Source organism: Telmatherina bonti (genome assembly GCF_933228915.1).
Source record: "Telmatherina bonti genome assembly, chromosome: 3".
NCBI lineage: Eukaryota > Metazoa > Chordata > Actinopteri > Atheriniformes > Telmatherinidae > Telmatherina > Telmatherina bonti.
In genome coordinates, this window is record NC_136621.1 from 16,586,614 (window position 1) to 16,600,266 (window position 13,653).

General features: G+C 38.4%; 1 protein-coding gene across 2 annotated transcripts in view; it reads left to right on the forward strand.

The window, feature by feature from the left end:
* The window catches only part of LOC306772060 (striatin-like), a 42,929-nt gene continuing 29,276 nt past the window's right edge, over positions 1 to 13,653 (forward strand). For both annotated transcript variants that reach the window (XM_079261449.1, XM_079261450.1), the window contains exon 1: positions 1 to 307. In XM_079261449.1, the coding sequence (XP_079117575.1) occupies positions 86 to 307 (222 nt within the window). In that variant the 5' untranslated portion in view covers positions 1 to 85. The remainder of the gene's footprint in view (positions 308 to 13,653) is intronic.

Consider the following 13,653-nt stretch of genomic DNA (forward strand, 5'->3'; position numbering starts at 1 on the left):
GGACCATATTTCGCCGCAGAGGGGTTTAAACCGAAGCGGGTAACAGCACCAGACCCAGACAACCCCACACCGTCCCGGCCCCGCCATGGACGAGCACGCGGGCCCCGGTGTGTTCTTCAGCAATAACAACAACTCGGGCTCGGCCGGTGGAGGGAACCTCAAAGCTCCGCAGAACGGCGACGTCGGCGGCGGAGAGGCGGCCAGGGCTCAGTACAGCATCCCGGGGATTCTCCACTTCCTCCAGCATGAGTGGGCCCGGTTCGAGGTGGAGCGCGCGCAGTGGGAGGTGGAAAGGGCCGAACTGCAGGTAAGCGGCGCCTCGGTGGCTCTTCTGTGGAGGGGTTGCTTGATGTGCTGTTGCTAACCAGCTTAGCGGCGGTCTGGGTGGTTTATGTGAGAGTAGCTGCACTTTAACGTGATGGTAGCTCGTGTGTGACATCAGAGCCAAGTGAACCTGCGTGATGACGACACCTCACCTGTCCGAAACACAAAAAAAAAAAAAAAAAAAAAAAAAAAAAAAACCCAAAACACGTAGATCCATTATCGGACAAAAGGCGAAGCCCACTTTACCGCCGGTGTCTTGTCTTGTTTTGGTCGTTTCCCGGTGTGAAATAATTCCACTTCGCACTTGAACGTCACACCGTGGACCAGCCAGAGTCGGAACTGACGTCACGACCTGTTTCCCAAACATCAGACCCAGAATCCTCCTAAAAACCTGTCCGGTTCTGGGTGTGGATGAGCGTGCTGTCCGACAAAGGACGCATGCCAACCAGGTTCTGTTCGGTGCGTGATCCATTTGAGTCACGAAACGTCGGCGTGTTTTTTCAGCTGGAAGTTCACTTCGGAACCAGCTGGACACGGCCCAGATCGAGTCTGGCATTGGACTGAACCATTCAGCAGAACAGAAGCATGTCCTCCTCAGTAGAATAAAATGGATCAGATAGAGGAGGTCAGAGTTCAAGGAGGTGAGGACTAACACCTTTCAACCGGTTCTGTTCAGGAGATTCTTGTGGATCTACACCAGCAGGTTCATGCTTCCACCCTTAAGGTAGCTGGACCTTCTCTGGAGAGAAAGATGAGGATTTGGGTGAATTTCAGGTGTTTATGTACAAACTGAACATCAGTGTGGATGATCTGGTCTGCTGGTGTTCGGGCAGCAGAATCCTCCCATCCAGGACCAAGTTTCCATGCTTTTAAATCTTATTTTTGCCATTAACAGTTTGGAGGATAAAAGGAACTTGAACTTCTTGGCTGATGGCTCTCCCATCAGCCAGAGGCGGAAACACTGCCTCTGGCTGATGGGAGAGTGGTCATCTGGCACACCGACAGTCTGACCCCTGTGCTGTGTCTGTGTGTGAAAACGCAGGAAGTTTGAGGTCTTCTTTATGAGACATGTCTTGGAGATGCTTCCATCAGAATAGTGTTGTCTTCTTCTGCTGTTTCTTCCAATTCAATATCAATCCAGTTTTATTTCTAAACTACTTTAAAACAACCACACTGGACCAAAGTGTGTCCAGAACAATAACAGTAGTCTTAAGAGTGTTGCTGCTTCTTCTGCTGCTGCTTCATCCTATGAATCTGCGGTAGTCCAACAACTTTTGCATTTTTTCTGAAACATCTTGTGACCTCCATCTGACTCTGCCAGAGCCACAAACATCTGCTGCAGTCGGTTCTTCTGAATCTGACGGATGCTCATGTGAAATGAATACGAACCATACATCTAATCATCAGCTGAGAGGGAAACGAGTTGAAGCTGCATCTTCTGCTCTGATTATAGATCTGAGGTTTCAGCTCCTGCACTGTGTTTTTTTAAGCTGATTGTAGAAGGACTCAGAGTTTAGGGTGATGGAGGAGATGGTGTTTTCAGATGAAGTAAAAGTGTGAAAATAAAACCTCCAGATGAAACACTGATGGTTCAGGAAGTTTCTCCATGTTCTCCAAAAGCTGCAGGCTGATATCACCTGTCTAGTCATGTATCTTCTGGTCAACAAGGCTCCTTAAATACGGCTGAAAATCCCCACGGTTGACTTGTTTAAGTCAACTGGGATTGGTTTATAATCATATTTGACGTGAAGTGTAAGACGTTGAAGGCATCAAATCGATGCTGAATCGCTCGGCTTCTCTTCCTCTGCTGAGCCTGCAGCTGATATGAGCTCATCAATCTTTTACTCATGAAGTTGTAAAGCGGCTGTGGTGTTACATAAAAGAGTCATCGGCCGACTTGAGTGCCGCTGACTGACTCCATAAAGGGAACCACTTCCTGTGCACCACTTCCCTTCACTGCCGACTCTGACCAAATACACAGCAGTGTCCTCCAAGTCTCTTGGCTGTTGTAGGGGTTTTCTCTGAGAGCTCGGCAGTTTTCTGCTCTGTAGAGCAGAGATGGAGTCCAACCTCGGCTTTCCCATGGAGCTGATCAGAGCTAATCTGAGCAGGACAAAACCGAATAAACGGACATGCATCTGTAAATGCATTTGTTCTGCTGTCCTCCACTTTGAAGACAGACTTGGCTGAGACAAACAGTGGGACTTCCTCTGAGGTAGTCCTCTGGAAGGAAGAGGAAACTGAGGAAGTTGGCACATGAGATGAGACATATTTCTTGGTTTATGGTCTATGAACGGAAGAAAAGACCATGATTCAGTTCTGGTTAAACCCTTAGACGGCGCCCTAATACAATGGAAAGGGAAACACTGTGTTTATTCAGAGACTATTCGGTAAATCCACAATGAAAGATTCATAATAACGTCCTTTTTCATATTTTTCTCATAAAAAAAAGGTCATGATCACTACTATGATGCTAACTGGCCTCCTCAGATGCTTCTGGTGAAACAAAACAAATTTTAACAAATATTAAGTCTAAGTTGGTTTTAAACTGTGTTAACCTCAGATGTCCAAATGCAAGTGAACGCAGCATGTACTGAACTTCTCAGACTTATTTAAGTTCAGGTTTCACATTTAGTTTAATCTGAACTTCAGTAAAATATCAGCATAATAACCTAGAATAACATAATAACAGGGAAAACTCCACATTTTCCCTTTTGGTTTTGTACAAAAAAGTACAAGTTTTCTACATTTAATGAATATCCTTCTGGAAAATATTGTAAACAACCTGAAATTTCTGGAGAAAAATAACTTAAGGTTCAGTTATATTAACCCAGAGTTATATATTTATTTATTAAAGTTATATATTGGATTTTCTTTAAATGATTTTATTTTGGGGTAGAACTTGAATAAAGAAAATTAATCTAATTTTTTAAAGGCTTTGTAATTAATTGATTAATCTTAATTAACTGTATTTTCACAATACTTGCCCCCCAAAAGCAATTTTTTTATATATATAAATGGATATTTAAAGGCAAATATATGAAAAAAAAAAAATAGACACGGACATTAACATTGTCAACCCATGCTGTATTTATGTCTAGAAAAAAATATGTAATTTTTAAAAGTAAAAAAGACATAGAAAATAACCCTGGTCAAGTTTAAGTGTAATTTTAAATACTTTAATGACTGCAGTTGTTCTTTAATTAAGAGTCTACAACATGTTACTATAATTTTAACTTTTAAAATGTTTTCAGCCACACTCTTCATTAATGAGCTTTAATATGCGACAGTAGACCAAGGCTGGACCAATCAGGGTTAACTTTAGTCTGGTCATGCAGCAGAGATGATCACCTCCTGATCTGACTGCAGCTTGAAGCTGGATGCTACGGGAGGACCAAGCTTCAAGTGTGATCTTCTGGTTGAGGGAGGAGCTAACACTGTAGCTGCTCTGCTGCTAATGGAGAGTAAACTACATATTCTTCACGTTACTCGCCTAACGTTACTTCTCCAATATTGCCAAAGAAGTTGCTAGACTTGTTGATGGTTGCTTTTTCTTTTAATAGACTTATTAGCGGGATCGGAAAAATGGCTAAATATAGCGCTAGACTTGTAAAGGTAATAATGGAGGACGACTGTGTGCATCAATGTAATCGGTGTACCAGGAAATCGTGCAATGACAAACTTTCCACAGTTAAATGGGTTAATTTTTCTGTAATTAGGTAATCATGATTAATGTGTTAAAGTACATCTTATACATCTTAATACTTAAAATGTATAAAAAAGATATATTTCTAAAAAAAAGATTTTATTTTTTAACATAAGTATCTTGTATTTTAAGATCAATTATATCTTTAAAATTATTTTGAACTTGACATTTTATTTATAAAACTGAGGTGTTTAAATGTAATTAATTTCAAATATGAATATTTTATAATATGAATATTTTCATTTGACATATTTTTCTTAATATTTATTAATATTTATTAAATGGACTATCTATTTTATTAATTACTCATATTAAACATGTACATATTTACATATTGAGTCATGTCCATTTGCGTTACAACCTCAGATCACAGAATCTACTCAATCAGCAAACATTTCATTCCAGCTATGTGGAAATGAATGGAAATGAAAATCCAGTATTTCATATTATGATTAGAGTAACTTCTGCAGATCGAGAAATTATTTTTAATGTACATACGTGTTAATTTTCACACGTGTAGTAATCCTCCTGACTACCTGAGCTGGCTGCCCTCAAAACACAATCTTTTCATATTTAAAAAAAAAAAAAAAAAAACTATGCAGGCAGAGAAAGTATTAATTACTTTTATTAAAATAACACAGTTACTATCTTATATTTTATTATCATCCTTGACCATACTGAGCCCTCCGATGGACCGGTTTTGGCTCCCCGGCCACATGTTTGACACCCTAGAATATGATGCACATACAAAAATGTGGGGTGGTCATGTGTGAAGTTTGTGTGTGTTGTACTCGCTGCTCAGGCTCAGGAGGATGTTTGCCGCTCGACTTCCTTCCTGTTCGGACTATAAATAAAATCCTGCAGCAGGACGCCAGCTGATCCACACACACACACACACACACACACACACACAGACATGTTTCATTTCATCATGAGAACATCAGCCAGCTCACAGTTTTTGCTTCACTAATTGAGTAACTTAACAATATGTGAATCTGCGGCTTGGTTACGGCATCAATGTTAATTCTGCTGTAAGTCTCGGGGGTCTTCTGTGGTGGTCCAACCCAGTTTAATCCAACAAATCAGGACGGGACGGTTGCTTAGTGAACCTCTCCTGTCTTGTGTCCCTCTAATTTAATTTAGTTTTAATGCGACAACAAATCCATAGATAAAAGAAAGTAGAAAATAGATCAGCTCAAGTTCTGCAGTTTCATGTCTGAATCAGATGTTTTTGTTCTGTGTCAGTGACCATGAAATCACATCGAAACATTTGTTTTACGGGTCATTTCAGCACATTTCAACCTTTTTAACTCATTTCACTCAGTTGTTTTAAAGCTCACAGCACCACAAAATCTTCAGATTTGTCTCCGATCATAGAGAATTCCCACTACAGACATACATAAAACAAAAAAAGGCTATATATTATTTAATAACACCAAATTACAGCGCTTTTCTTGTCTATTGAAAAAAACAACAACACGTTTTTATATGTTGTTTAAAACATTGAATCGTGTTTGGATGTTTCTTTACCTCCTCTTTCAGTCCGTTCCACAGCTTCATTTCACAAGCTGAGATGCAAAAGTAGTGCAAAGTTGTGCTGATGAGAGTTAAAATCTATTAAACTTTCAAAATCACTTAAAAGATTTGAATCAATTTGAATTTATTTGATCCAATATCGATTCATAAACACAGAGATAGATTTTTTTATTTGAATACTTTTCCTTTTCCTGTGATAGCAGCGACACGTCTTACTGATGCTCAGCCGATATTTTGGTCTGTTCCAGTTTCTCGTCAGTCTGAGCGGCTGACATGAAGTCACCTCATCAGGTAGATGTCCGTCATGTTGCGCCAACTCATGGATGCCTCCTGAACAGGCAGATTGTGAACTTTTACCTTGATGCCAAATAAAACTAGAAAATCACAAACCAGTTATTAAATGTTTATCATGAGAACACACATTGATGCGACTTTTCACAACAACCCCACAGTAAAAAACACAATCAACTTGCAGCTGTTTACACCAGAAACTTGGATACATAATTTTTTTTTTTTTTTAAATCATGAAAAAAAACAATGGACTACCTGTGGTACTAGAAGCTGTAATCTTTAAGTTTGGATGTTTCCTGTTTGGAAAAAGAAGTTCATGTATTCATTTCCTGCAAAAATTACTCTGGAAAATTAATTTAGAAGACGACTAAGACACACGATTAGCATCCACAACTGCAAAGTTGTCGCTTCAGTCCAAAACTCTCTCTCTCTGAGACAATGTCACATTTTTTTTAGGTTACATTAGGTTACACGCACAAGTAACTATTTAGCACCTAATTACCTGTAACATTAGCATCTAACGTTAAGCCTACAAGCTCTGACATTGGCAGCTAATAATAAGACCTCAAAATGTAAAAGTGGATTTATATTAACCCCTAAAATGCCACTGATCTCAAGCCATATTTCTTATATAATGAGCAGTATCTCATTATGTGAATTGTCATGGATAGGTGACCTACACAAGTTTTCCATTAATTTATGTCCCGTCCAAGAAAGAGTTTTGTTGTTTTAGTTGGCATTTATGATGCTATATCTATTTTTATATTCATTTTACACAATTTTACCCTCATAATGTCACAACTAAGACCATCTTGCAAACATAATGGATGCAGTTCTGAAATCTAAAACAGGACTTATGTGAATAAATAAAGTTAAATTGACAGAACATGTATGTGTATATATGTAGTATGTTTTATAGGTATGTATGAAAATAAATGGTAGAACTTGTGTTTTCTGCAGACGTCCTGGTTTTTCAGATGGAGCTGTTCTGCTGAGTTCTGATTGGCTCTTCTGGATCAGGCTCATCAGCTGCTTTCCGACTGAATAATGCAGCTGGGAAGCGTCTGTTGAGTGTGTGAGCTTACATGATAAGTGAAGAGTGTGTTATGCAACTCTGCCTTCAGCCCAGATCAGCTCTGACAGCAACACTTCTTCTGAGTTTCTGTAACTCAGCTGGATGACCTCCTTCCTCCTCCCTTTCTTTCTCCTCTCTTTGTCTTTCTGTGTGTTAAAGTTGCCGTATAAGGAAAGGTATGCACACCTGCTTGTTTTGCAGACGAGTGTACGCTGTAGGCGAATGCCGGCTGAGCCACGCCTTGGTGCTGTAACTGGGCTTTGTTTAGCTAGGCCCGGAGCCAAGCATGAACCTTTTGATCCCCACATGGACCAGGGACTGATACAGAACATGTTTCTGATGAGCGAATGTCACCTCACACCTCGTGAGATAAGAGCTTCCCTCCAGTAGTTGGACAATTAAATCATTACTGTGGTATCTTGTTCTGATGTTCTACATTGTACAGTTTCTGGATTTTCCACAAGTTTGCAGTCCGTGAGTGTGTTGTGTTGACAGCTGACAGATGTTGTTGTTCATCATCGGTCTATCCAATTACCTGCATTTCAGGCGATGAACAAAAAAGTTCTCTCACATAAACTGCTGTAAAAAAAGATTTGGTGGTGATGTTCATATTTTTTAATTTGTTTTCTAACAATCTGATCTATTGTGTACTACTCTTTCCAATTTAGATGACAAAAATGGCATTGGAGTCATTAAAAATGACTATTTTTTTACCTCCTATTTTTGTTTAAATGATTCAATCAGCTTTAGTCTTAATCAAATTAAGCAAAAACTTAATTATTAATTTTATTTTAAATTAGACACCAGACATAATTACGCTATCATCTTTATGAAACCATAAAAAAAGTTGAATTTTCCATATTACACTCTGAAAGGCTGGAGATGTTATTTTCCGATCTTTTGTAAATATAATAAGAAATATTCATTAAAGACATTTTGATCCACTGTTGTTTCTTTAATTTTTTTTAAAGTGTGAAGTTAAGAGTTATAGGGTATTACTTTATTTTTTAGATTACCAAAATTTCCTCTCTAAAACATTGCTGTAAAATCATGACAGATTAATATTTTTTCTTTTTTTTTTTCTGAGATTTTTAAACAAACATAACCCCTTATCAAAAATACCAAATATACTGTTATTTAAATTATTTTAATCCTTTAATTTGCTGCCTTTCTGGCCAATGGAAGATATTTAGAGTCTTCCAAAAATTGCAATAAAAGCATTACAGATTTCCCCTTTTTATTTATTTTTATTGAAATAATGAAACATATTTAGTCCTAATGAAAAATATGGAAGTTATTTGATTTCTTTAACCTGATAAATACCATGCTGATTACACTGTTTTACAAAACAAAAGACAACAAAATTGATAATTTTCCGTATTATAGATTTTGTGTGGCTGGCGATTTTATTTTAAGATAATTTGTAAATACACTAAGACTACTAGTTTAATGGATTATAGTTGCATAGTTATTTTGCTTAATCAATTATAGTCCTAATGGAAATAACCTAATATGCAGTTATATTAATTATATTAAACATTTAAATGGTAGTTTGATTTTTTTTAATTATTTTTTTTTAAGTCTATTTTTATATAGATTAACACATAAAATCCTATTCTCAAACTGGCATGTAATGTAATCTAATATTTTTGATTAGGACTGCAGTTGACTGAACAATTTAGGGTGAAAAGTGGGAAAGAATATGAAACTGTTGTGTTTATATAGTTGTTTTTGGGGACATTTTCCCCCTCTGATGACCTGAAAGGTGGCAGATTTTTTGATCAAAATGCTGGGTTTTATTTTTGGTTCTAAATCTTTGTTTCTTTGTGGGGGTTTTTTTTCCAGTTTAACGGCATGCTGGAGACCATCAGCGGCAGGGCTGTGGTTGCTTTAAATGTCATTTTCACAGCAACAGCTGATTGATTAATGAAACCAAACTGTGGTGTGGTTTCACATCTTTTGTCTGTTTGGAAAATCAGATTGTGATAGTGATAAATGTTCCTTATTGATCCTAGTTTATAATGCAGATGGACCAGGAGTATATGAATAGTATAAAATAAAACGCAATAAAATAGTAAAGAACATAAACGGCCGAAGACAAATTTTAGAAATAAGCAGGTAGAAGCAAAGCACTTCCCTCCATCTTCTTCCAGCAAGTTTATATGTGAACATTTTCATCTGCTATCCTGGGTCTGCAGATGGAAACATCAGATTTGGTGCATCATAGCTCAGGTAGTAAAGCAGTCAAATGACCACAAGGCTGGAAGTTAGTCCCCCTCCCCCAGTCATGTGTTACTGTGTCAGTCTCCTTTGCCTCCAGTGTTGGCATCGCTGGTGTATGAACGTGTATTAATGTTTGGTGTTGGTTGGTTGTCAAGGCCGTTGGTGTGCATTGGCTGCCACGTTTCCATCAGTCTGGCTACACATGTAGCTTATCATCACAAAGTATGAATGAGGAATGGATGAATAATAGCTATGGTTTGAGCACTTTGAGCGCCATCAGCAGAAATATACAATATACAGTAAATTGGGTTTTTTTTCCCCTCTTTGTTGGAGTTTTTTTTAGCATGTCGGCCATCTTCTTCTCTCATTAGAAGCTGTGGCTGATGTTGATCAAAGCACTTTGATTGGCTGAGTTGTTGATGAAGTTGGATCACAGCTCTGAGGTTATATTAAAGGATTGAAGTGGTCTGACTATAAGAGTTTAAAATCCACATCTGAGCCGGTCGATGGCCTATGACATCCGTCAGATGGTGTCAGCTGTTATTTCTGTGTTCATCTGTCTTCATGTGACACTTATGGACATCAGACATTGCATAGACCTGATCCCATCATGATCACGGAGCAGCAGATGGAAGACCTGTTAGGACCGGACTTCAGCACCTGAATCACAGTCATCCGGTGGACATGATACGCCTACACACACTCAGAGTGGCGTTTATGCAAGGCGTGGGTGGTGGCTGCAGAGAGAGCAGTAACACATCTGCAGTATGATGGAAGCTGTGAGAGTTTTCCTCTGGATCCAGAGAGCAGGGTTCTCTGGTTGCTGACTAGAAGTTCCCAATGAGACTTTTTATAAGGATAATCATGATGCTGATACTGAATAACAGTTGTTCCACACGTTTCTGCTGAAGTCAGAGCAGTAAATCCGGGATTCCCTCTGTGAGCCTCCACTGGAATTAATCCCATTGTTTTAATCCTTAAAAGTCCACTAGATCCATTATATCATCAGCTGTTTCTCAGGCATGGTAACTTGTAGTTCTACAGTGTAAACCGTGATGGATAGTTTACACTTTAGGTGATCTACCAATGTTTTCCAGGGATTTATATGCCTTTGAGAAGTTTACAATCCAGCCACAAAATGTGGTGTTTATTAACATATTCTTAAAGATAAATCCACAATGTGTGATCCACGATTACATAATTACTTAATCACCTTTTTATCAAGAAAAAAAGATTACTCTTACTACTATGTTGCTAAGAGACCTCTATTCCACCACTTTCCACCAATCAAATCGCCTGCAATGTCGAATCAGGAGCAGCCAAAGACCAAAAATTAAGGATCCTTTATGGCTGGAACAGAGACACTTTTGATGCAAGGTGGTGCCAAAAATCAGATGAGTAGGTTTAGTGAGAAAAGTAGGTAAATAGTAGCATAAATAAATGTAAATAGCACAAAACAGCTGGAGGAAACTGTAAATAAAAAGATTGTGGAATTGGATTCACTCAGAAACATCAGTTTTTCTTCTTGAGTAATTAAGCACAAAATGTCCTTTTAAAAAATGCTGTGAAAATTTTATAGATTACATTTTTTCCTGATTTTTTTTTTCATGTAAATTCCAATTTGCAGATCTGCTAAAAACAACCAAACATGCCATGATTTTGTGAATTTTAACCCTTCAAATGTGACCTTGATTACTCGAAGCTACAAAAAGAAGACAATATACAAAAATATTTTATATAGTCTTTGTTAGTGTCCACATTATATGGATTTTATTTCTATTAAAAAATAATTTGTACTATGCAACCAAACAGTAATGAAAGGGTTAAAATCCTAACGATTATTTAATATTTGATTGTGTTGATCAGGGCTGAAGTTGATCTGTAGATGCAAAGTAAATTTTTTGGGTAATCCTTACCACAGTGGCGATTCACACCATTCATGAATCGAGAAGGTTGTAATTTTTTTCAGAGTTCTACTGTCGTGTTAGAAAATATAAGTTGAACTCTAAAGTCAGTCGAAAGTTTTGGTAAAAATGTTTTTGCTGTATGCACTAAATCAACCAAAATTTCTATCCAAAAAATAAGAATAAGGGACAAAAATCTATTTAATGATGATGAAAGGTTGAGGTTCTACATTAATTTCTATATGAAAAAAATACAAAACAAACAGATCAAAAAGTAGCAAAAAATAGACAAATGCAGCATTTGTTCTGCATTCATATGTTGAATGTCACAGGAGTGTGACATTATTGATGCAACACTGCTACAGATTTCCAGAGTTAATTCCACCTCAGGAAAGAAAATTCTGGAATAGCATTTAATATGGGCACATAGTTGGAAAGCTTTCAGTAAAATCAGTAAGAGTTTGTGTACAGGGCCATGTGAGTGACTTCAAGAATAATTTCCTTAATGTAAAAAAAAAAAAAAAAAAGTGTTTTATTGTCTGTGGGAAAAAAAACAACAAAATAAAACAAACAAACTTGGATTGGCAACATTGCCGTTGGAAACTCCAGATCCAGTCAGAACTGCGTCACAACTTTCATCAAAGCTTTGATTCCTTTAGATTTTTTTTTTTAATTAGAAGCCAAAATTCTGACATTTCATGTGTACACAAGTCCATGAAAAAATCAGCTTTACATCATGACTTGAAGTCGTCCTCATGTGCAGCTCTGTGTAGAAAACCACCCCCCCCCCCCCCCCCCCCCCCCCCCACACACACACACACACACACACACACACACCTTCAGTCCTCTGTTCATCTGTTAGCAGATGGATTTATGTATGTTTGTTCCCTCCTCCACCTCTTGCATGTTCTTGTGCACAGAGCGGATCGATCAGTGTGTGCTGCGAGGTGAGATATAAAAACAAACCGCCTCTGAAAGACTTGGCTGATGCTGCTGTAAAATGGCGTCCTCAAGGTCCTTTAACAGCTTCAGTGTTTCTCTAGGGAGCAGATATGCTGCTGTTTACTTCTATCCATCTCGTTGTTAAGGACAAATTGTGACAAACTGATTATGTAGCTGAGACTTTTCACTCCAGAGTTTCCAGATCTGCGAGCATCCGTCCTTGTTTTCATTCTCTACTTCGCACTGGAGTCCACAGACCGTTGTAAGTTTTTGGTAATAAATAGTCAAAAACACTTTTTATTGGAGTTCAGTTGGCTTTTTATTGCAATGTCTCTTTGTTTCTGCCCATTTTACTGATTTTATTGTAGTTTTTAGCTTCTTTTATTTGGTTTGGCCTTGTTATCATCAAACAAACATCACTCGTAAAGCACTTTGATCAGCCTTGTTGTGTTAGATGTGGTATATGGATAAATTTGCTATTGACAACACTGGATCCCACTTCACCATTGCTGTAGAAAGAGAACTTTTATTGCCCAGAGCTCCAGCACTAACTTCCTGCATGGGTTGCACTGGTGCATCTAACTTTTAGACCCACCATGCCCACTATCTGGTTACACTCATTTATTTAGAACTGGTTTTTTATACATCGCCCAGTTACAATAGAAGTCACTTCAGTTTCCATTTCCTCCAGAGCAGAGTTATACCGTGTTCTTTATTAAAAAACTAAACAATCTGATGTTATTTATCTGATTTAATTAACGGCAAGTCACAGCTGCTCTCTGTGAGTTCAGACCTGATGCTGTGTGCACACCGAGGTGCTCACACTCACGTCTGCGGACTGGGAGTGTATTCTCTTGTTTTCATGGTGTCCTTCAGTTAAGGAGGGTATGAACGCTTATTAAGCAGTAAAACATTACGGGGGAAGTGCAAAGACATGTGCCCTGCTGCCACTACACGCAGTGCATGATGGGAGCAGCAGGTCTTGGCCACCACTTCATCCTTCACAGAACTAATAAGGCGAATGTGACGTCACGTGAATCTGAGTCTTGTTGTCAGCAAGCTTTTCCTGCCCGAGCTGAGGAGGAACAATGATCAATATCATCGTCCTCATGAAGCAGCGGAAAAACTCCGCGTCAGGTGTTTGTGGCGTGAAGAACACGTGAGGAACTAACAGAGATGTTCATGTGGTTTATATTTTTTTATTGTTTTGTGATGGGGAGTATAAACCCAGACTCCTCCTCGTTCTCCTCCTCTCTTGTTCTAATTAAAGTCTTGTCAGCTTCAGAGCTGCACATTTTGTAGTCGACGCTCCCTGAGGTGAAGCATTTCGTCACGCCGCTATTCTAGTTTATCCCACTTTTTCTGCTTTTCTGTTTTCTTCTTGATCGCGTCCTCTTCTGGGCATCACATCAGAGGACTTCCTCTCATAATCCTCTGTCTCTTTTATACTTCCATCATCATCATCCTCCCTGCCTCCAACCTGCTCCTTTCTTTCTCTGTAAGGAAGACGAGGAGTTTGCCGTCATGGTGATCCTAGAAGCGTGGGTAGCAACAAAATATCAGCACTTCTCAGTGAAATAGAAAATGAAGAAGAGGGAAGATTTGAAGGTTGTTGGTGGATTGACGAACAGAATCAAACTGGCGATGTGTTA